At 37.6% G+C, this 21,830-nt stretch overlaps 1 protein-coding gene across 1 annotated transcript in view; it reads right to left on the bottom strand.

Annotated features, from left to right (window-relative positions):
- Positions 1-1,325: 1,325 nt before the first annotated feature.
- The window catches only part of LOC140232632 (uncharacterized), a 28,335-nt gene continuing 7,830 nt past the window's right edge, over positions 1,326-21,830 (bottom strand). Inside the window, exons 2-9 of the mRNA XM_072312733.1 lie at positions 21,439-21,540; positions 18,987-19,054; positions 12,191-12,253; positions 11,434-11,564; positions 9,954-9,962; positions 5,017-5,062; positions 3,155-3,223; positions 1,326-2,550 (exon numbers count right to left, since the gene is read on the bottom strand). Coding sequence (XP_072168834.1) covers positions 1,945-2,550; positions 3,155-3,223; positions 5,017-5,062; positions 9,954-9,962; positions 11,434-11,564; positions 12,191-12,253; positions 18,987-19,054; positions 21,439-21,540 — 1,094 coding nt within the window. The 3' untranslated portion in view covers positions 1,326-1,944. The remainder of the gene's footprint in view (positions 2,551-3,154; positions 3,224-5,016; positions 5,063-9,953; positions 9,963-11,433; positions 11,565-12,190; positions 12,254-18,986; positions 19,055-21,438; positions 21,541-21,830) is intronic.

Here is a 21,830-nt window from a genome sequence, read left to right as displayed (position 1 = left end):
AAGCGACGGAGACAAAGTCCGACCCCCACTGACCAATCAGAAACGAGGTAATCAAGTGCTGCCGGTGCGTGCGTGTACGTGTACAGTGCACAGCGTAATCATGAATATTCATGTGTTTGGAAAGTCCGGGGCTAAGAAATATGAGTGTAAAAAGGTCAGTTTTCTCCTTAGCCCCGGACAAGAGATAGTACGGGACTAATTGGCCAGTGTAAAAAGCTGAAAAAATTGGTACGGGACTAACGATAGTCCTGGGTCAGAGAAAGTCCGGGGTTAAGAAACACAAGTGTAAAAAGGGCTCTAGAAACCCCTAAACAAACTTCAAATGAAAGGAAATATCACATGATGACAATTCAAAACCACTTCAGTCTAGGTGCTGGTAATGCAGGTAACTGCCCTCTGTAGATTTGTTTTGTTTTGTGTGTTTGTTTTTTTTTGTTTTTTTTTTTTAGATGTATGTTGACAATTACGGCACTATGACACTATGGCATGACGGCCTCTACTTTCAACAAACTATGGAGTTCTGTACATGCATGAGGGAAGTGTGAATTTGTCATTACCTTTGAAACCTAGCATGCTTTCTAATCTCTCACTTTTTTTTTTCACTCATATGAATGCTGATAAAATAAAACCCAAAATATATCATTCTAAAATTTGTCATTCCTATACATTTTCATGTGCAAGAATGCCCCCCCCCCCAAAAAAAAACAACAACAGCGAAAACAAAAACAAAAACAAAAAAATCCTGTCAATTCATATTTGTTCCATCAACTATACCTGAGCTTATCGATCACCTTGCAACTGTGGGCATGGCACACTACAATTCAGTTTTCAATACTTAATATATCTCCATATATACCATGCTAATTAGCACAAATATCGCATATCAATACTAGCATTTTGAAAAGTAGAAAATTGACTCAAATCAGCTTTTTAAAATGAAAGCAGATAAAAAGGAAGATGGTAAAAATGAATTTACCAAAAAAAAAAAAGAAGAAAAAATCTGACAAGCATCAGGAACAATTATTCCATGAATGTGTGTGAGTCAGTCTTTCAATTTCTTAAGTACCATATGAAAGTCTAAACATGCAGCCACCACTTGCATATGACTGCACGTTTTGTAAACACACCAATCCTATACTTCATTGATGAATAGCAACTAATTTAACTCCTTTAGTATTTTAAACTATTTCCTCAATTTGCTTTGTGGTAGACTTTGTGATCTCAACCCTTCATATTAAACCGTAGCATTTTTCAAGACAAGGAAAGTGCACTTTCATGCAAATCCACAAACAAAGATATTTGAATTTATCATTATAATTGTTTACATATCTTTTCTTTTTTTTTTCTTTTTTTTTTGTGGAGGGGTGGTCGTAATTGAAATTTGCCAAATTTCAAGCATAGATAGGATGATAATTACTATGCAGGTGTAATGTCATACTTCTGTGACAATACACTGTAGGAGCTTTAATCATATACCTGCCCTAGTTAGCCTGCCCATCTCAGTCCACCTACTCAACTTCTACTGGTCATATTTTTTCCTTATAGATATAATATATAAATCACATATTTTGTGTTTGCTCATATTTTCAGAGAGCATTCGTTTACTGCTGTCATGACAAAAGAGAATCATAAACATAGCATAATGTCTCATCTGAGGCTTGAGTTTAAATAAATTTCTATGTACAGAGTAGAGGAAGAGAGACAGGGGGGAAAATACAAAATTCTGTCTCTATTCTATGGATTCTCCACACCACTGCATTGTCCAATACTGGTGGGCTAAAAACTGAGCCACCATCCATATGTACATATCTGAATGATATGACAATACTTTCAAGAACCAAACAGTAGTCTGGAACTAGGGTAAGAGTCACCCTTCTGATATTTTCAGTGTCACAAGAGACTCATCCTCGACTAGGATGGAAGGATGTCGACTTCTTTGCTTTGTCACAAATCGGTCACCATGTATCCACCAAGAGAATTATCCTCTATGGTCTCAGGTTGCCTTGTGTGGTTGCCGTGGTGACTGCTTCCATTCATGGATCGTCCTGACGATAAACTGGACCTGCTGCCGTAGCGGTAAGAAGGATGGTCAGCAGTCGGGGAGGACCGTTTGGCCTTGAGAGGATCATGCGGGGAGTAGGGAGGGGGATCCGAGGGTGGCGGGGAGGACCGGTAGGTGGGCTGCCCACCACCAAAGGGCGGGGCTGGGGTGTACTGAGGCGGTTCCGGAGGTAGCGATGCTGATTTCACAGAGGGGTCGTACGTGGCCCGGCCGGAGAATGAAGCTTCTCTGCCGTGGTGTGGGGAGCCAGACTGCGGCGAGATGGGTGGGCTGGCAACAGGATAGGTGGTGCTGGGGGATATCTGAGGTGAGTAGGTGGCGGCGTCTTCTTCAGACAGGGGGCCAGATCCTGTGAAGGGGAGGCTAGAGTTGGATGCCACTCTTGAGCTGGGGGCAATTCTGGCTATGTGACAGTTGTAGCAGAGGAGCTTATCACCGAGAGGGTAGCAACGGCGGCTGTCATCGTCAGACAGCTGCAAATTACAGTCCTGTTAAAAGAGAAAAGAGCATGGCACATGTATATCATCACGGCGCCGTCCTCTTAGTTTTGTACCACATACATGCATCTGGGACATGATATCAAATAATGCTGTTTTGTTATGTTAAGACCCTTGCCTGCAAAACAGTTTTTTTCTTTCCTCTGAACGTCTGCATGGCAAAAATCAAATATTCTCTATCACTGATGCAGTGGACAAGATAAGGTAGAAGCAATAAGCACCAAATATATGAGTATCATTAAAATGTACAAACAGAAGACAGTCATACAGAGAATTCATACACTTAATAAGTTCTGTAAAACATCATTCCTTATTTCTTGATTTTTCTCTTCACAAAAAAAAAAACCCAACAATCATAGCCATGCTATACATAACATATTACAATGGAGTGTGTTTTTACAGCACAAATTGATAATCCAAAGTCTTCCTTATCCCAGCATTCCCCTTCAACAAGACCTTCCTTCCAGGAAGCTGATCAAGAAACGAGACTAGCTCTCTAAAGGTACGGGGGCCTTGAACAGTGAAGAAGGCTAGGGAGGGAGGGAGGCTTCTAACTCTGGCACTACACAGAGCAGCACCCCTACAAGGTACTTACTATACAACGGTAGCATTCAACGTGGAAGTCTTTGTCCATTGAAACCACTCTCACGGTTTCCATTGTGCCCTGTGGGTGAGAGAAAGATTGAGAGAATAGATAGAGAGAGACAGAGAGAGAGAGGGGGGAGACATTGAATGAGTGCCAATGTACAATATGGACCACTTTTATCAGTAGGGAAAGAATCATACAAAAGGAAGGGGGGCTAGACGGTACAGAGGTTGAGGTGCTGAATAGGGGTGGGAGGGGTGAAGGGCTGTACTGGAAGAGGTGCTGTTTTGGTGTTGGTCTGACAGATGGGGGTGACTGGAGTGGGTTTGTAGAGATGTGCTAAGAGTGCCTTTTCTGTGGCATTGAATGTGCCTTTAAATAAATGTGTGCATATAGGTGTCTGTCTGTCTGTCTGTGATGCTGTCGGTGCACACACGGACAAATATGCACTGCTAAAATGAGACTGAAGAACACTGACTGCGTGAGAAGAAGAAGAAAATAAAAACGTATTGTATGGCTGGAGAACATGAGAAGGCTATGAGCGTAATGGCATGAAAGTTGTGCAGAGAAATGAGGAAATCACAGCCGTAAAATTTAGGATCTGGATGGCATTGGCTGAAAAAGGACTGTGGAGGTACAGCAACATGTGACACCCATCACAAAAATTAAACAAAAATGGTAGTGGAGGTGTAGGGCGAAAAATATATTCAAGGCCTACACAGGTCAGTCTGTAAAGCATCAATTAAGTTTTTTATTGTACATAACAAATGCACATCTGAAATATAATGATGTCCAAAAAGAGCCAACCAAGGAGTGCCAAAATATCAAATCTAGAAACGAGAGTAAAAATACTGTTGGTTAGTTGAAACTGAAATACCTTTTGCCAAATGATCAAGAATATATTCACAATAACCCCAAACGCTGATCATCTCTTTATTACGTTCTCTGCAAGAGCCCACTGCACAGACATATGAATTTTTAGTAGAGTTGGCACATTTTTTCTTGTGGGTGAACTGGTATTGCATAGAGGGAAAGTGATTAATGCCAATCGGGAGAAATCTGAGACACCGACAGAAATTGACTACAGAGCACTTAATTGCCACCTGCTGCTGTTTTTGACATTCAAACCACTCCACTACACTCTATTTCCCCCTCTTCCCTTCAGTTAGCACTAAAAAAAAGACAACAATAACATGTGATACAGGGCTCTTAAACTTCAGCGGAAGGAGACCCATGGAAAGCGGTACGAGAACCCGATCACGTACACATGCGGGAGTCTCATATTTCCATTTAATTATGGCTGGTATTGGTAAGTACCAATTGTCATCCTTGGAAAAACAACAAAATGAAGTCACTCAAAATATAACAGGGGAATGTTCACTCTACCCTCAGTACAAGTAGCCATACACATACATACACACACACACACACACACACACACACACACACACACACACACAAACTTCTTGTAAAAATGCTACCATTCAGAAAAAGAGAGCACATACAAAACATTTCATGACATCAGGAATGTGGCTTACATGACACCAGTATGGTACGTGTAGAGGCAGCTTCTAACATTGTTCATAGTTGAGGCATGTGGTCTGGGCGAAATGCACGATCTAGTCTGCCAACACTTTACAAACTCAACACTTCTAAATATGAAGATGAATATCTTTACGACAGATCTATGCCCAACACCAGCAATGTTTAAGAACTTGCTTTCTACTTTTTTTTTTAAAATTTGGTTATTTGATTTCTTTCAAAGCTGTAGAAGAAAAAAAAAGCGCAAAATAGAATCTTGAAGAAAGAAGATGTAGTATGAATCTGCTGAAGAGTTTGAGTCATAGCACCATGATGAGAGAAGTTCTTACCGGTGTTATTGGCTCATTACAGGCAGCACACTTTGGAGCGTAAGTCCTGGAGCAGCAGATACAGACAGGAAAAGAAGAACAACAAAGAAGGCAATTTGCTTGAAAATGCTATTTGAAAATACAGTAAGAAGAAAGAGAAAAAAATGTATATTTCAAATGCAGCAAACTAAAACTAGTATTCATGCAGGAAGCAAAAAACGAACAAATTGCTTGTTGACATCATACAAACATACTTCCAAACATTGAAAAGCAATACTGGGAATCACATGGAAAAAAAAAATTATAAGATTTTGCAGCTTTGATTTCACAATGTTAGGAAAACATCATATTAAATGTCAAAATGCTCCCAAAACATTAAATTTTTCAACAAAAGCATGATAATAATATCCTATACAATTAACACAAAGCATGATTTCTGTGTATTTGTGTTTTATGTACATTATCTTCAGCAAATTTTGGCATTCTTTTCTCCTTTTTTAAAATCAAAACTGTCACCTTAAGCCATGGGATTCTCATGGGAAGTTACACAGGAATTTGTACAGCATCAACAAAATGAAACAAAATCTGGTCAATTTCACTCTTAATACTTAAAGTGTAGCCCATATTATCAATGACTTTGGACAATAAGCTGTAGGTATTAAGATTTCAACATCTGCTATCATGATAAAGTTGTACACTAACACATGTGCAACATAATGCCTGCTGTACCTGTTTGAGAAAGAAATGTGTCCATATACCTTTTCAATCATAAATGGTTTTCCATCAATATACCACTCTCTTAGAGCTATATACATGTACCATTGCATATCACTGTGTATGAAAACTTGCAAATGCTGTGAATAACATTGTGGACAGGACAGGCAATGGGAAGGTTGACTGCCGTGTTGCCAGAAATGCAGTTATGAGGTGCCTGTGAGTCAAAACTAATCGAGAATGCCACCGCACCAACAATGCAGAGAAAAGCCTTCAAACTTGTTGATGATTGTGCAATGGATAAAGAAGGTACCAGAAAATGCATTGTTCTGAGAAAAGAATCAGGGTATAAACCACTACCAGGGCTGAGTGAGCAAACTATGAAATGTTGATGACAAGACTGCAAGAATGCTACTTTTGGCAAATGTATCTCTTCTGCAGATCACTTTCAAAATGAACAAGAAAGTAAGCACAATTTACAGCTGTACATGTATCTAAGCCCAGACCAAAGAAAAATTACAAAGAAAGCACATGAACACACTCTTGCACACCTACAAGCACGCATTCACATAGATACGGTACACTGAAATCTTCATTATCAAACCTCATGTGGGCTGAATTCACTTCAATCAATTTATTCGGTCTGAAAATCTCACATATTGTTGTTGGTGAGACTTCCTATTCTCGAAAGAGATACCGGTAATTGAAATCTATCTACACTGCCATGCGATATGAAAGAAGAGACACCTTTCTTTCACCAGCCTAGGCGGTCTGGGTATGTCTTACCGCAACCTGAGGCTGGTTTCTTTTCACAACCCTAGGTAGTCTGGATTTCTTATAACACAAAGAGGAGGTACACCTCTGCATAGCTTTTCAATGCAATATTGACAAGACAATGACTTCTGAAAAAGCTATACAGTGTATGTTACATTGGAAGAGAGAAACTAGCATATAAATAGCTATAATCTTGGCACATGACTTGCAGAATGGCATTTAGATATTCTTGAAAGTACCCATCTGTAAAGAAGAAATCACTATTTTTAAGTGCACAAACCAAACCATACATTGCTGGACATGTTGACAAAGGTTTCAGCAAATGATTAACTGTAGAAAATGCATTTGAAGCAAAGCAGGGTACAATTAATGGGGCTTAAATCATACATGTACATTATGAAGAACATGGAAGTATATGGGGATAAAAACAAAAATTTGGCCCATTTACAGGCTCATGCAGTTTGCAAGTAATCACACAGCTACACAAACTGCACAAATAACATTTCAGCACGACATTAATACACACTTGGGTGTCATTACAGTAAAAAAGAAAAAAAAGGGGGTGGAGTTTTCAGTTTTGACTCCTTCCTGTTCACTTCAGTCACTCCCATTCCCACCTCCCCCAAAAAAACCCTTCAAATCCAAGATAATCAGAGAAAAACAAACAGAAACAAAAACAAAAACAGACTATAAAGCTTGGCAATCCAGATATTCTCTTTTCATTATATATTTTTGGCAAGGCTTTATATCTAGACTAAGCTGTACACTTCCCACTCTGCATCCAATCTAAGTTTGTGGATTCACAAACAATTCATCAATCATAGAAGAAGAAAAAAAGGTGAACAGCTGTGCTTAATAACATCTGTGATCAGCCCAGTATAAACAAATGAAGAACTTCAATATAATTTAGGTTGAATCACACTGCGTAGAAATATATTCTGTACCTTGAATTTGACAAATGATTGCTTTCTTCAAAATAATCTTCTTATTTGATGCCTTAGTTTATGCAATCAACCTATTTACCTTTTTTAATGAATGTGTGTCATTTTAAAGTTGGCACTTCGGGCAACTGCTAGCATCAATTACAGAGTTAAAATTCAATGTATTGTCTTCACTGAAGTTTCACAGCATTAAACTCATCAGCGTATCTTGTAGTTACTGAGCATCAGATGTAGTATATCACTATTTTGTTATATTAAACCCAGTTCAACAACTTTCCTTGCTTCCAAGTTCCATACCAAAAGGAACTAGAAATGTCACTATGGTGACTGGTACATGTCTCCACCATAATGCATGGTTCTCCTAATATCTCTGTAGTACAATGTCTTGGCAATGTGTGATGACAGTTTCACATAATTGACAAAATATTAAAATGACAAGTTTGTCACAAATGTGTCGAATGACTTTCCTTGAACTAGGTTTGATTGGCTGAATAGCTACTGTAAAACAAGGAATGTTCGTGTGCATTTAAATTTCACGAGTGCCAAGAATCGCGAAATTAAAATGCACGCGAAAGTTCTTGTCTACACTATGCATTGACTGCCAGTGGCAGTTCATGAAAATTTCATGCCGCAAAAAAGGCCGTCGGCTCCAATTCGCGAGAAATTCCTGCCACAAATATATCATGTTTTACAGTATATTGTCTAACAGTGCAGGTACTTGGGGATTTGAAGAATTTTTACTGGACTTTTGACCCTTTTATAAGTTTATGCATTGAGTAATTTTCAAGGTGCCAGTATGGACAAAAAGTATAATTTCAGTATAAAATGATAACATTTTAGCATTTTAACCCAGTCTTTGACCCCCCTGACCTTTGACCCTATGATCCTAAACTCTAATATTGAATGGGACTCCATGGGTACTTGCCAATCTTATGCATATTACTTGCCCAGGAAAATAGTGCACTGGCCATATAACCCAAGACTTGCTTGATGAGCCACAACACTAAGGTGTCCACTTAAAAAAAGAGTATTTAATGATATCATGAAAAGAATATTAAAGTTGCTGAAAGGCAACAGACGTCTTGATGCTGTAAGGTCATATATATCTTAAACAGCAATTACTGTTATGTTCACACTTCAGTATTGTTCGTAGCTTCTTTAACAATGCATACATGGTACATGTACTTTATATCATGTCTAGACTGGATTTCCCCCTTTGCCCACAGTCACCTGGCCAACAGCAAAAACCTGATGCACTGTGTACCCATACCATAATATCCATATACAACAGCCACCATGGACTCACACAAGCATAAAAACATTCTGATGAATAGTACAGGAATTTGTATAAATCTACTATGTTAAAAAGAAACCAACAATAATGTAAACCACTTTGGAATGCTGAATTTTTGGATGAGCAGGTTTCTCTCAGGAAGTGCCACAAAACCACAAACAAATAACAAATCCAACACCCAACATCATGCAGTCTATAGGTGTCAACAAGAAAAAAAAAAGGAAAAACAAAAACAAAAAACAAGAGGATTGGTGTACAACCCACAATGGCATTCATTAACAGATATAACAAAAGTAGCACAACTGACTACAAATTTAAACAATGCCTCTGGCACCCTTCGGGTGGAGGTATAAAAAACTGGCGATACTTTGGCCTCCTAAAAGGCAATTCTTCGCCATGTTCATGTTCAGTTTGATAAATGGGGTAATACCTCATGAAGAACATTGGAGGTTTCATCAACATTTAGATCTAATTATCAGAAAATTATAAGATTTGTAAAGCTTTCACATATTTTCCTACATAAACATGAGAAAAAAGACAGAAGTTTAGAAACTTGGCTGACTTGTATGTAAGAATTTTATAACTTTTCTTCTCTGACATGAAATCAGTAATGATAAGTTGTATAATTCCCCATCAAATCCTAGATCTTTTTCTATAGAAACTCTTCTACTTTTATGAGGAAAAGAACCATAGCTGCTTTATCTTGACAGTTAAAATAATTGGCACTGAACATGCTATTATGATAAGCAATACAACTGCATCAAAATGACTCTATATCATCATCCTTATTTTTCTAATTTGTTTCACCTCATTTTATCAGAATATCTCCTAAGGTACATGAACTTTTCTGTAGATACATTCATAGCAATTTCAGAACACTGTTGATGAGAGAAGAGATTTTCACGCAATACTGATGAATCTGCAAATAAAAACAAAGCTTCACAATTCAGCGACAAGACACACATTTCCAGCAGATGAATTATGTGCGGCGAGAAAAAGCGTGAGGAAGGAAATCATGCAAATGGAACAGGATGGAATGTGTGTGAGGTTCCTCTGCTCATCAAACAACATTCACTCATCTCGAATAAAGTAGATCAAGAAAGTTAGGCATTCAATAGCCAGTGATCTGGAAAAGAGGCGCATTTGTGGGAGTAAATACAAACGAATGCGGAAGACCTTCCATATGGAAACAGCAAGACCCCAACAGGGTGTACGGGTGGCATGCACACATTTACCTTTGCATTCTTCAAACATGACGAGCACAAAGAGGAAAACAAAAAAATTGTATTTACGTTTTCCCTGACTCGAGGTAATTCAACCATTTCAGTACACCGTTTTGCGCAGATGTTTACTCAAAGTTTACCAAGCATGAAATCCGTAACAAAAGTCTAATTATTGATGCTATAATTTTCCTCCTTTTCGCCGATTCTCCTTCTTTTAAAGTAGGTGAATTTCATACACATACATGCATACATATACATCATATACTTCTACAAGGACTATATGTTCACTGAGTTCTTCATGATAATCTACTTCCACTCCCCTTCTCAATATCTATTGCACCTGTCTGATATAAAAGTCAAACCTGATATTACACCTACAAGAGTTTATGCACAAATGGCAACACATTTTATTCCCTCTGCACCAATTTGAATAAAAATGGGCTCGCTTGTAATTCAAATATCAGTGAATGTCATACATAGACAGATATGAATACACATGTCACTACAAGAATTACTACTATATGTTCGCTGAGTGTAACACAGAGCTGCCAACTTTTCGCCTTTCAGTACTATGATGGCTGAAAATCAGTAATTTGCACCTTTTTTGAGTGAAAATCAGTAATCCTTAACAGTGTTACAGAATTCATCACAGACAATGATTTCTAAAATCAGTAATTTGCTTGTAACCTTCAGTATTCTTGTCCAATTTCAGTAGAAATTACTGAAAATCAGTACTAGTTGGCAGCTCTGGTAACATGATTATTTACTTCCACTCCCTTTGTCAATCCATACATTGCACCTGTCTGACAAAAGTCAAACCTGATGTTACGCCTACATTGTACAAGAGCTTGTGCACGAATGGCAACAGAATTTGATTCCCTCTGCACAAATTTCAATTAAAATTTAAATGGGCCTGCCTATAATTCACATATCTACTCTCGACATTCACTCTCAAGACCCCCTTTTTTATTTTCCCCAGATGGTGATATGTGCAGATACAGCATAAGTCCATCACACACTGCATTCTGCTTTTCACAGATTTTGGGGAAAAACATGACCCAAATTGTACAACAAATGATCGCAAATTCATGCACATGTTTTACACAAATAACATGCTACTATTCTACTTTGTCTCAAGAAACATTCATAGTGATGAACACCCTTTATATGCCAGGTCTATGACCTGTAAAACTGGCACAAAATCACACAAACATACAATGGCACTAACTGGCACTAACTGGCACTAAATACTTCACACAACCACACCTTTGATTGATATGTTACCAAACAGCTTTGTCATCTCCACAAGAAATGTTTCTGGCAATCCATTAATTACATAAAATCCATTTTTGAGTCATCAGTCTCTAAAACTGTCAGAACTTTCATCAGATCCACTGAGCTGACTAAAATGAATAGCCTTTAAAAATTGCTCATGGTACACGCCACTTTGCCTGTGGCAAGGAAGGGGTTAACACACATTCTGCACCCTTACTTGTGGTAATCCTTGACACAGTAGATCTTCTGATCCACATCGATGGTAAAGGGCACTCCATCCAGACACTGGTTACACACCACGCATCGGAAGCAGCCCGGGTGGTAGGACTTTCCCATTGCTTGTAGGATCTAGAAAGATACAAGTATTATTATAAGGTGTAGATACAGACTAATCAAATCATGTTGATCCCTAGTATAATGCAGACTACAACTTACCAAATTTTTATTCATGGTTTATCAAAACAAGATCCATGGTTTAGACTACAGCACCTCATAATTTGGTCCAAAATTTAGATACAGATTAAAGCATCGACATTGATCAAAGATTTAGATACAGACTACAGAATATCATAATTTGATCCATGATGCACATAGATAAACAGCACATTTTATGGTGTACAGCCACATACAGACTACAGTCACTTCACAATTTGATTCATGGTTTAAATACAAACCTCAGTACAGTACCTCATCATTTGATTCATGGTTTAGATACAGACTACACCATCTCATAATTTGATCCATGGATCAGATATAGACTACAGCACCTCATAATTTGATCCATGGTTTTGATACAGACTACAGCACCTCATAACCACTGGACAGCACATCACGGTGTTAAACACTGTGCATTTGGAGGAGAATTTTAATCACTTTCAGGTTATATTTTTGGGTTGCTATCCTGTAAGGGGAAAAAAAATGTTCTTCGTTGATACATCCTCAGTATTAGTGAAAAGCTGGTTAAACCTGCTCACCGTGTCCATAATGAGGTGACCACAAACGGCACACTTTTCAGCTGTCTGCTGGAAGCCAGAGTACTGAAATGAAGGAAGGGGCAAATAAAAAAACACACCCATATTAATTCACACTTACTTTCAAGAAGAACCCTATTGGTGAATTACATTTAAGAAGTCATGATTTCGTTAAGGACATACAACAGATATCTTTCTTCATCAGTTAACAAAACAATTATCACATCAAATCACAAAACATTATAACTACACAGGCCTATATAGTTACGTTATTTTATGCACTTTTGTTTTCCAATTCATGCTAGTTTCTCCACGAAGTGGTGTAGGCAAAGTCAAATGCAGAATAACGTTTTCTGGCCTGAATAAGGGTTTATATATCTCAGGACTGTTGTAGATATTTCTTTTTGAGGTTTTGTGCTATGAATTCACACCTCTTTTAGAATATGCTCATCTTGATATTCTGCCAAGATACTGGTGGCACAGATCTGAAGAGTGGGGAAGGCAAAGTCAAAATGCAGAATAACGTTCTGGCCTGAATAAGGGTTCAAAAATCTTAGGACTGTTGTAGATATTTCTTTTTGAGGTTTTGTGCTATGAATTCACACCTCTTTTAGAATATGCTCATCTTGATATTCTGTCAAGACACGGGTGGTATTTCACAGATCTGAAGAGTGCTAGTATCAGAATACATTGCAAGTTCTACACACTTCTGAAAAGTTTGCTGTTTGCTAGAATAAAGAAACCAGCTTCCTGTTTACACCAAATCAAAAACGCATTCCCTAAATACAAACTCAGAATTCAAGTAAGGAAGATTGGTACCATCTGGAAAAAAAAAAACCCAAACAAACAAACAAACCTTTGGTCGACAAAGGTTGCAGAAATATGTTTGGCTGGCCAAAGATGCAAGAACTTGGATTTACAATAATTCAATAGATCCTGTATGCTATTGGTTGCTGGATTGCAGGAAATTAATTCTTGAAGAATTTTCTGGATTTGCAGGTACAAAGTGCAAAATATCTTATTTTCCCCTCCTACGACAACAAGGAATAAGTCAAAGGTCATATTGGGCCAATTTCACAAGAGCAATACATTTTTGTATGCCTCACATATAATCTTTGAACCTGGTAATAAATCACAACTCCTCAAATTCAGTCTGACAACAACCAGACGTAAAGGGAAGTATTTGCCGACTGCTTGGGTCACAGTCTCACATACACTGTATACAGTCACACAAACCCACCCACCCACACACACATGTAAATTGTATCCAAAGGCACTTGGCAAGAACACATAAAATTGCTTTCAATCTGATGAATTCACTTCTCAATAGTGAACCCAAATTTCAAATGTTATAAATGGGAAAAATAGAAGGAAAGAGAGATCTACTGTAAGTTTAGATAGAAAGATAGATTTAAAGAGAGAAAGGGGAGGGGGAATAGAAAGACATGAAGGTACTGTTCCTGCATACACTATTGTATTTTTGAGTACTGTAACATTTCATTTAGAATAAGAATATCAAAAATATCAACCCATTGAGGATGGGCTGATTTTGCTACAACACGAATTTCACATTATAGATACTTGTCCGAATATACCAGGAACCCGGGACTCATCTTCAATGGGTTAAGATATTACGGTACTACATAATGTAACACCCAAAGACACAATGAAACCTCCTTTCTGTTACACTGCAGCTCCCTATCACAATGAAACACACAATATAAAGTCGGAGGGAGGGTAGAGGAGAAGGGTACAAGCTTGAGAAAATCCCCAAAAGTCAAGCAAACACAGGTGCATTCATGTTTTTTTTTTCTTTTCTTTTCATAAAGTACACTTGTATGGTGTGCATTGTGAGTATACTTTTGTAGGCTGTTCCACCATTTCATCTTGTGCTCAAAATCATTTGACGAGAATTATTCAAAATATCAATGTCAGTAACTCTAATACCACCATCTTCTGCATTTAAAAAAAATAAACAAAAAATCTGACATACATGTAGGCCCTACCAGTACCATGTGCGTGATATACACAAAACAATTTTATTAAGCTCTGAGTTTATCTGAAATTGTAAATTACAACATTTATATGCCTATGTGTCTAAAAAATGATACACATTATCTGGTGGATCTACATATATGGTTAAATACAGTAATAGCAAATACAATTGTATATCCAAATTGGTAGGCCTAGTAATAATTATGAATCAATATCTACGATTTACATTGATATCAATTTATACATTTACTGTAAAGAGGATCCTGTCTGATGGATCTTCATCCAGCATCATTTACAATTATTAAATTGTCATGGTAAAGACTAAAATGCTCAAACTTACTGTTTTTTAACAATTTACTGTCTTGACTTTACAATTATGGTATATACCACATTAAAACAAATGTAAAATCCTCTGTCAATGGGCCTAAGTAGACTGTAAATAGCCAAAGGTTCAAGTACATGTACCCTGGTATGTGAACTGTATGTATAGTATGCCTTCAAGGAAGAAAGCAAACACACAGCCCTACATGGTGTATCATATGAGCAGTTACAAAAATACAGTACAGTGGTACTTGTAAGTGCAAAAAATTTGATACAACCAGTGTATTTTTACAACAGAGAGGCATAAATACACATAAAAATTGCACAAAATTATACATTGTACAATATGTACTCACAAACACACATATTGCCTGAGGGCATGTTTCCTATGTATATATAGGCCTACAACTACAATGTATTCCAACACGCACAGGTGTGCATGTGCTTAACATCATCTTGTGCTGTGATTACCAAACCCCTGCCATATACAGGCAATATTTTTCTCATCTAGTAAATACGTAATCACAGTTTACTCCAGGCAGCATGCCCACTGAGTCACCAGTTGTAAACGACTAACAATCTGTAGCAGATGTTCATTCCTAGATCCTTGCCTAAAAAAAAAAAAAAAATGTAAAAAAATAAAAAATAAAAAATAAAAAAATATAAGTTTCTGTTTCTCCTGTCTCCTGCTGAATTAAACATTTCAACATCAATGTAACATCAATGTTGGGTCTTGAAGAACATCATGGTACATGCCTCTGCCTAAATTAGGCATACCAAAAAGGTGCTTCGTAATAGGCAAGAGAACCCCATAGTTCACCATCCCAGGGTGCTACAAGCCTGTAGTATAAGATGCACTTGCTCACTGACCCAGGGCCACTAGAACTTACTGTTGGGCAAATTAAACTGAATGGTGTTGTCCCCTCACCATAATTCCTATTTGGGCAAGGAAAATTTAATTTTGCAAATCAAACATCTCTCTTGGTTTTTAATTTATACAGTATATATACACGTATATTGTATGTGTGTAAACATAATTGTACATATTAACCCGTTGAGGACGGTTTTATTTTGCTACAACACGCATTTCCCATAGATGCTTGCCCGAGCACAATACCTGGGACTCGTTCTCAACGGGTTAAATACCAATTTCTTTCTGCACATTGTGAACCATCATGGACCAAGGTCAGGTAATTTCCAAGTCTTGTATTCTATTAAAAGATTATACTTGTACAATGTGCACAAAGTTGTAAAACATCCCTCACTCAGAACTACCTACTATCTTGTTTGCTCTCCAAAGAGTAAGCATCTTGCTAAGTTTGCTCTCTACGATAAAAACTCGCACAGTCGACCTCTCACTGTAATCAGCCCTGAAAACGCAACATTCCAATGTATCTTTATTTTCTGTGCTACTGCTGGGAAAAAAATGAGGAAGAGGGCTTGCCTAAGACTCTTTTTCCTTTCCTTTTTGTAGCCTGTTGGTGACAATAACTAGTCTTTTATGCTTCCCTGTACCTTGGGGAAGTACAGAGTAAACACATATAATCACTGGTCAAACAGGGCCGTATATTGGGCGATGAGTGCAAAGAAATTAAACAATGGGTTCTTAAGAACCGGTATATACTACACCCTGAAAACACAGGTCTAGTCTTTAATGGTACACACAAATCACAGACCTTATGATATATCTGTAGTAAGGTATTGGAATTTTTTTCTGTGTCTGAACATTCTGGCAATGGTTCTTGATTTTTGTTCTCCATTACTGTGACTAGTGTTATAAGATCATTACTTAGATTAGAACGGGAGATTCAGATACATTGTAATTATGAAGTTAATTCAAGCACACTCATTCCAGAGAGGTAGCAAGTAACACCCCCCCCCCCCCCAAAAAAAAAAAAAAAGAAAGAAAGAAAGAAAGATAAAATACAGTTGCTAAAAAACACAAGCCTTTCATGCAATGGTAACAGCTACATCTTTGAAACTCAGTAAAAATATCCTTTCACATGCTGGACCACATAGACTTTAGAATAAACAACCTGCAACTGCCATCTTTTGAAATCAGACAAATCTAAGACCACTTTTTCAAATTTACAAACATGATCACATTTAAATGAATTTTTTTGAGCTTATTCATTTTTTTTTTTTCTACAGTATCTACTTGTGTAATCATGCCGCACTGTTGTTGAGTACCTATGTGAGGTGGCTTTAAAACTAAAATAAATCACTGATATTACCGTTGTTATCATCATCATTATAATTACTATAATTATACTATATACTTTTTATTATCATACTTTTAATTACACTACATAATTTATCTATCTATCTACTCATTTAGGCCTATTCATTTCAATATAATACTGACAAGATAGCAAGATCTACATGAGAATGCTGTGTCATGTCAAGGCTATCATTGTAAATAGCAGATGCCTTGAAGGTACATGAAGACATTTGTCATGCACCTTTATGCATGCATACTCTTACTTTACATCAAACAGAGGCCTATGTCTACACTAATTCCCTTGTCAGTAAACGCACCAAATAATAATACAAATTACATGTGGTACATTGTACGTGTGGATGTGTTTTGAGGGAGTAAAATTTGTAGTCCAATTTGTGACAGTTCTGGCAGTGTTGTCTAAAGTCATCACGCTATTCAGAAAGTACAAATTTCCTTTACATGCTTGTATTAACCATCATTCCTATGAACTGTCTACACTGTATATGCCATGCAAGTCAGTATTTTTGCCATAAACAGGCTACTGTATAGCTTTCTCAAATCCCTTTAGTCCATTGTAACTCTACAAATACATGCTCATCCATCATTACTGTATACCTAATGGTACTACAGATTTGTACAGTGCATCTGAGATTACACTTCAAATGGGAGTGTGCATAAAATCCTTCATACTATCTCGGCATATTATTGTTCTCAGATGAGGCATGACTTTAATATATCCCCCAGAAAGCTTTATGAGTCCTGTCACACCTACTCACACACTTAACGATCCAAGCAATCCTCAATTTTCAAAACTTTTGTTTCCCATGTGTGCATGCCATATTGGGACTGTGCGGCAAATAATGATGGATTTTGCATATTCTTAAAAAGACACCATCTCCTCTTTTCTTCCTTTAAAAAATAAAATAGTTGTTATCAACCAATTGAAGACTAGTCCCAAGTATACTCAGGCAGATGTCTATGGGAAATGTGTGTTATAGCAAAACCAGCTCATCCTCAATGGGTTAAAGAAAGGGAGAGAGAGAGAGAGTCAGTTCAGCCCTCAACATGATCTGTACTCACCAGCTAAATGCTATACACATGTATGTACCACTCTGTTCTTAATAGAGAAGCACTCCACTCTTGTAATTAATCCCCTTCTCTGCCACCAGCCCCCCGCCCCCCCCCCAAAAAAAAAAGGGTAATAAAATGAATATGAGAAACGAACAAAGAAAGACATGCAGAGGAGGGTTCTTCTCTTTCACATTTCTTCATTCTGGCATTTTATCAAAAACATCATTCTATAAGATGCTTTTGAAAGCTATAAGATGTATTTGTAATATAATGTATGTATAAATAATTTTATCCCTCAGAAAGACGTTAAAGTTTTCTGATAAAGATGACTTATGCTCATTCCACTGATTAGATGTGATCTGATCCTGATCATAATCTGACACAGGACAATGTCTATGAACATATTTATGTTGGCCTCTGTCTGTTGTTTATGCTACTGTGCTCCAGTATACACATAGTGAATGGTCACGAGTGCGACGGTACATATTTTGAAAAAAATTTGCACGAACTGAAAGACAGCGGCACTCCATTCAAGGTGACACCAAGTTGAAATGCGCACCTCACCTTTCAGTGAGTGCGAAGTCTGTTTCCTTGCACGAGTAAAGACCATACACAATTCATTTTATACAGCGGATGTGGTCCACACTGATACTCAAATTTAGTCCAGAAACAGCTATAATTTTTTCAAGAAAGGCGAATAGAAGGCACAGCACATGTGCAGATCATACAAGGTGATGATTTCATCACCTCATGAATATATCGGTACATGCATCATGTAAATCTCACAATGACCTGCACACAAGTCTACATTTCCTATTTGCGATAAGAAAACCCCTAAAAACTTGGATCAGTTACACTATAGATCAAATTATTGTGACATTGTAATGACATCATTACCCTGAAGGGAGATTGTTGTGTGTATGTGCATGTGTGTGTGTGTGTCATATTTGGACCAAAAACATGATTTTACAAAACTTTGTTTGCAAGCCGATCAGTGTTGTAAAGGTATGCAGCTGTGATTAATATGTTTCATAGACCACATAACGGTAAGTCTAAATTAAATAACTTCATGATTTCGCATCTGACATGTGACCAGATGAAACTACTACCATTAACTTTTTTCATTTTACATTATTAGTTAAATCAACATGGACTGGAATTGTACTTCAAAGTACATCTATGGACACTTACCAAATAGTCTTCTTCGCAGTAAACTTTCCCATGAACGTTGTAAAATGCCTTCCCGCGTAATGTCCGACCTGAGGAGATAAAGCATGTTCAATGCCATCACAAGTACATATTGCATATATCTTGATTGAACAACATATTGAAAATACACACATCATCAACATGATAACGTAGAACATATATATTGCAAAAACGAAGAAAATATATATGAATGCTTGCATTGTTGTTGTTGTAGTTTTGTGTCGGGTGGCATTTCCCATAGAATATTTATGCCAAACACTACTTTCCTTTTCTTCTTTTTTCTTAACGTATTTTCATTCAGTCAGATCTAGTCTTTGTCTATGCACTCTTAGAATTAAATATTGTTTCTTCATCTGTGAATACAGTGGCAACATTAAGATTGTTAATGTGCATGCCACAGAGCAATAATTTTTTCTGCGCAGCTGTCGTATCCACAAAACAGTAATACGAGAAGTGTTATCTGCCCATGAGAACAAGTAATTAGTCACGATTCAGAGCGGTTTACACCTGACCAAAAATGCACAGCTGAGACCTCCACTATTAATCTCTCCAAAGCTAAAAAAAAACAAAAAACAAAAACAAAAACAGCAAACTTACTTAAGAATTCCACTGTCTATTTAAAGACTCTTTCAGAGTAGCTCTTCTCTCTGTCTATTCCGGTGTATGTTGTATACTGATAGGCACAACAAATGCAAGTTACAATCAAAGCTATAGACTGAAAGTACTATGTATCGGTATGTGGCCTTCAGAGGAAACTATGCATGTAGGTACATTCCAACAAACAAGAGGAAATGCACATGGTCCCTCCATTTCAGAGTGCACATTTCTAATTTGATACTTTGGGGTGGAGTAGGCCTATTTATTATTCACTTGTTTGTATCAATATTATAAATTTACCCACGTCTTAAGGCCAGGTAAAAGTGGACTTCTGGGTGCATTATTACAGCCTGAGTAATATGAGCTGGAACCAAACATTTCTTGTAAAAATGATACTTCTGGGCCCTGTTTTATGAGGAGTTAAAATTGATTTCTATCATACATGTAAGTCTCTGGCTGCCTGTGTGTTAAGGAAATTTAAAATCGATTACATCTTTTGATAAAACAGGGCCCTGCCGCCCTAGGATGTGCATAATCAAATGCACTCTTGTATGGAAATATAATGAAAGTCACATATTTAATTGATGGGTCTTGAAGTTTGTGACTCAGCTACTACATGAACTGTCAATAGCAGCAGCAAAGAGACCGATCGTCATCCATGAGTGTCTAAATATGATCAGAAATGCAACTAGACACAAAAAATTTCTCTCTTGTCTGAAAACCTTCCGATGTCTCGTCTCTGTCCCCGGGGTCTTCAGTGGAGCTAAAATAGTAATCTAGGATCGACATTCAAGAACTTGAGCATTTAATGTCAGGGAGGATGTCTAACAGGCATGGGGATGCCCATTCCAGATGTATAGCAATTAGTCCATTTGTTCCCCAGCAATATGAATTCCGCTGCCACGGGACTGACAGTCCTGAGCCGAAAATGAGCTATCCCCTCTGCGTGGCTGGCAGGGCGGAATGCAAGCAATGTGCAGTCCATCATCCCACCAGGGAATGAAAAATTTACATGGTATCTTTCCACCAGAATGGTCTCAACCAAACTGGTAAGCTGGTCATGGAGATGGTTTTTCCATAGTGCAATGAGTATGACATTGAAGTGATTTCGATGAATTCTCGTTACTTACACAGCTTGAAGGAAGTATGCTTGGTCGCACTAAAGCTCAATAAAAGTTTGCCAAATTTTTGACAAAGAACTGTTTTTAATTCCAATATCATATCATTATCAATGTCAGTGTTATCTTCTATAGCATGTTCTTGAGTCACAGTTTGCTCAAGAACAAGATGACTACAAGTTTTTATGAAAAGTACACACTTAGAATTGGTACTGACATATATGGGTAATATCATTCTCCTGCTTTCTGAAAGAGGTAAGTGCCCTTTCATTGCATGCTAGAAGAGTGAAAATATGTTGAATTTTATTCTCGTGTTATGCCACAATAAAAGGAAACTTTGCATGTTGATGAAAAGCATACTTAATAGTCCCCCCCCCCCTCCACACACACACAAAAACCCACCCTAACACACAGTGCTTGAAAAGAAATGAAGCTAACATTGATGACTGACCCCCCCCCCCCCATATGGAAGCACAGACAAACTTGAAAGACAGCAAAAAACAAAGGAACGACGCTTATAAGTACACTTGTACAAACAAGAAAAAAAAAAACTTTAAAAAAGTGCAGGGAATTTGTCAAACCTTGGTGTTTTTAAAAGCAAGTACATGTATCAGGAGAATTGAGAGTGGAAATGCCTTAAGTGAATAATGCACAATCATACATATATGCATTTTGTGATACAGATGAGAATGGACAGGAGTTTAGATTATTGTACTTACCACAGGAGCAGCACGTAAAGCAGGTAGTATGGTACAGATTCCCCATGGCTTGACAAGCCTGCCCTGCACCTGTCACTTTCTCTCCACATTTCACACAATAACCTGTAGTCATGGACAAAGAAATCAATTACAACCAATTAACAGAATATCATTCAAAGTACCATTATTCAAGGCATTTGTTGTTGTTTTACTGCGATGAATGCATTTTGCAGAGGATCTGTTTTCATGTGCTCCTCATAGTACACTAGTGTAGTGTGTGCCAAGAAAAAGATTTCTTAGACCCCGTTTACAGTGCGAGGCTCGGCCGTGGCCGAGCCGCGGCTGAGCCCAGCCCCGCTTCAGTGTAAACGCGCAAAAGGCCAAATGCGACGCATTTGGCCTCGCTCTGGAGG

Source organism: Diadema setosum, chromosome 9, assembly GCF_964275005.1.
Source record: "Diadema setosum chromosome 9, eeDiaSeto1, whole genome shotgun sequence".
Lineage (NCBI taxonomy): Eukaryota > Metazoa > Echinodermata > Echinoidea > Diadematoida > Diadematidae > Diadema > Diadema setosum.
Note: the sequence above shows the minus strand (reverse complement) of the source record. Positions and strands in the feature narration are given on the sequence as shown.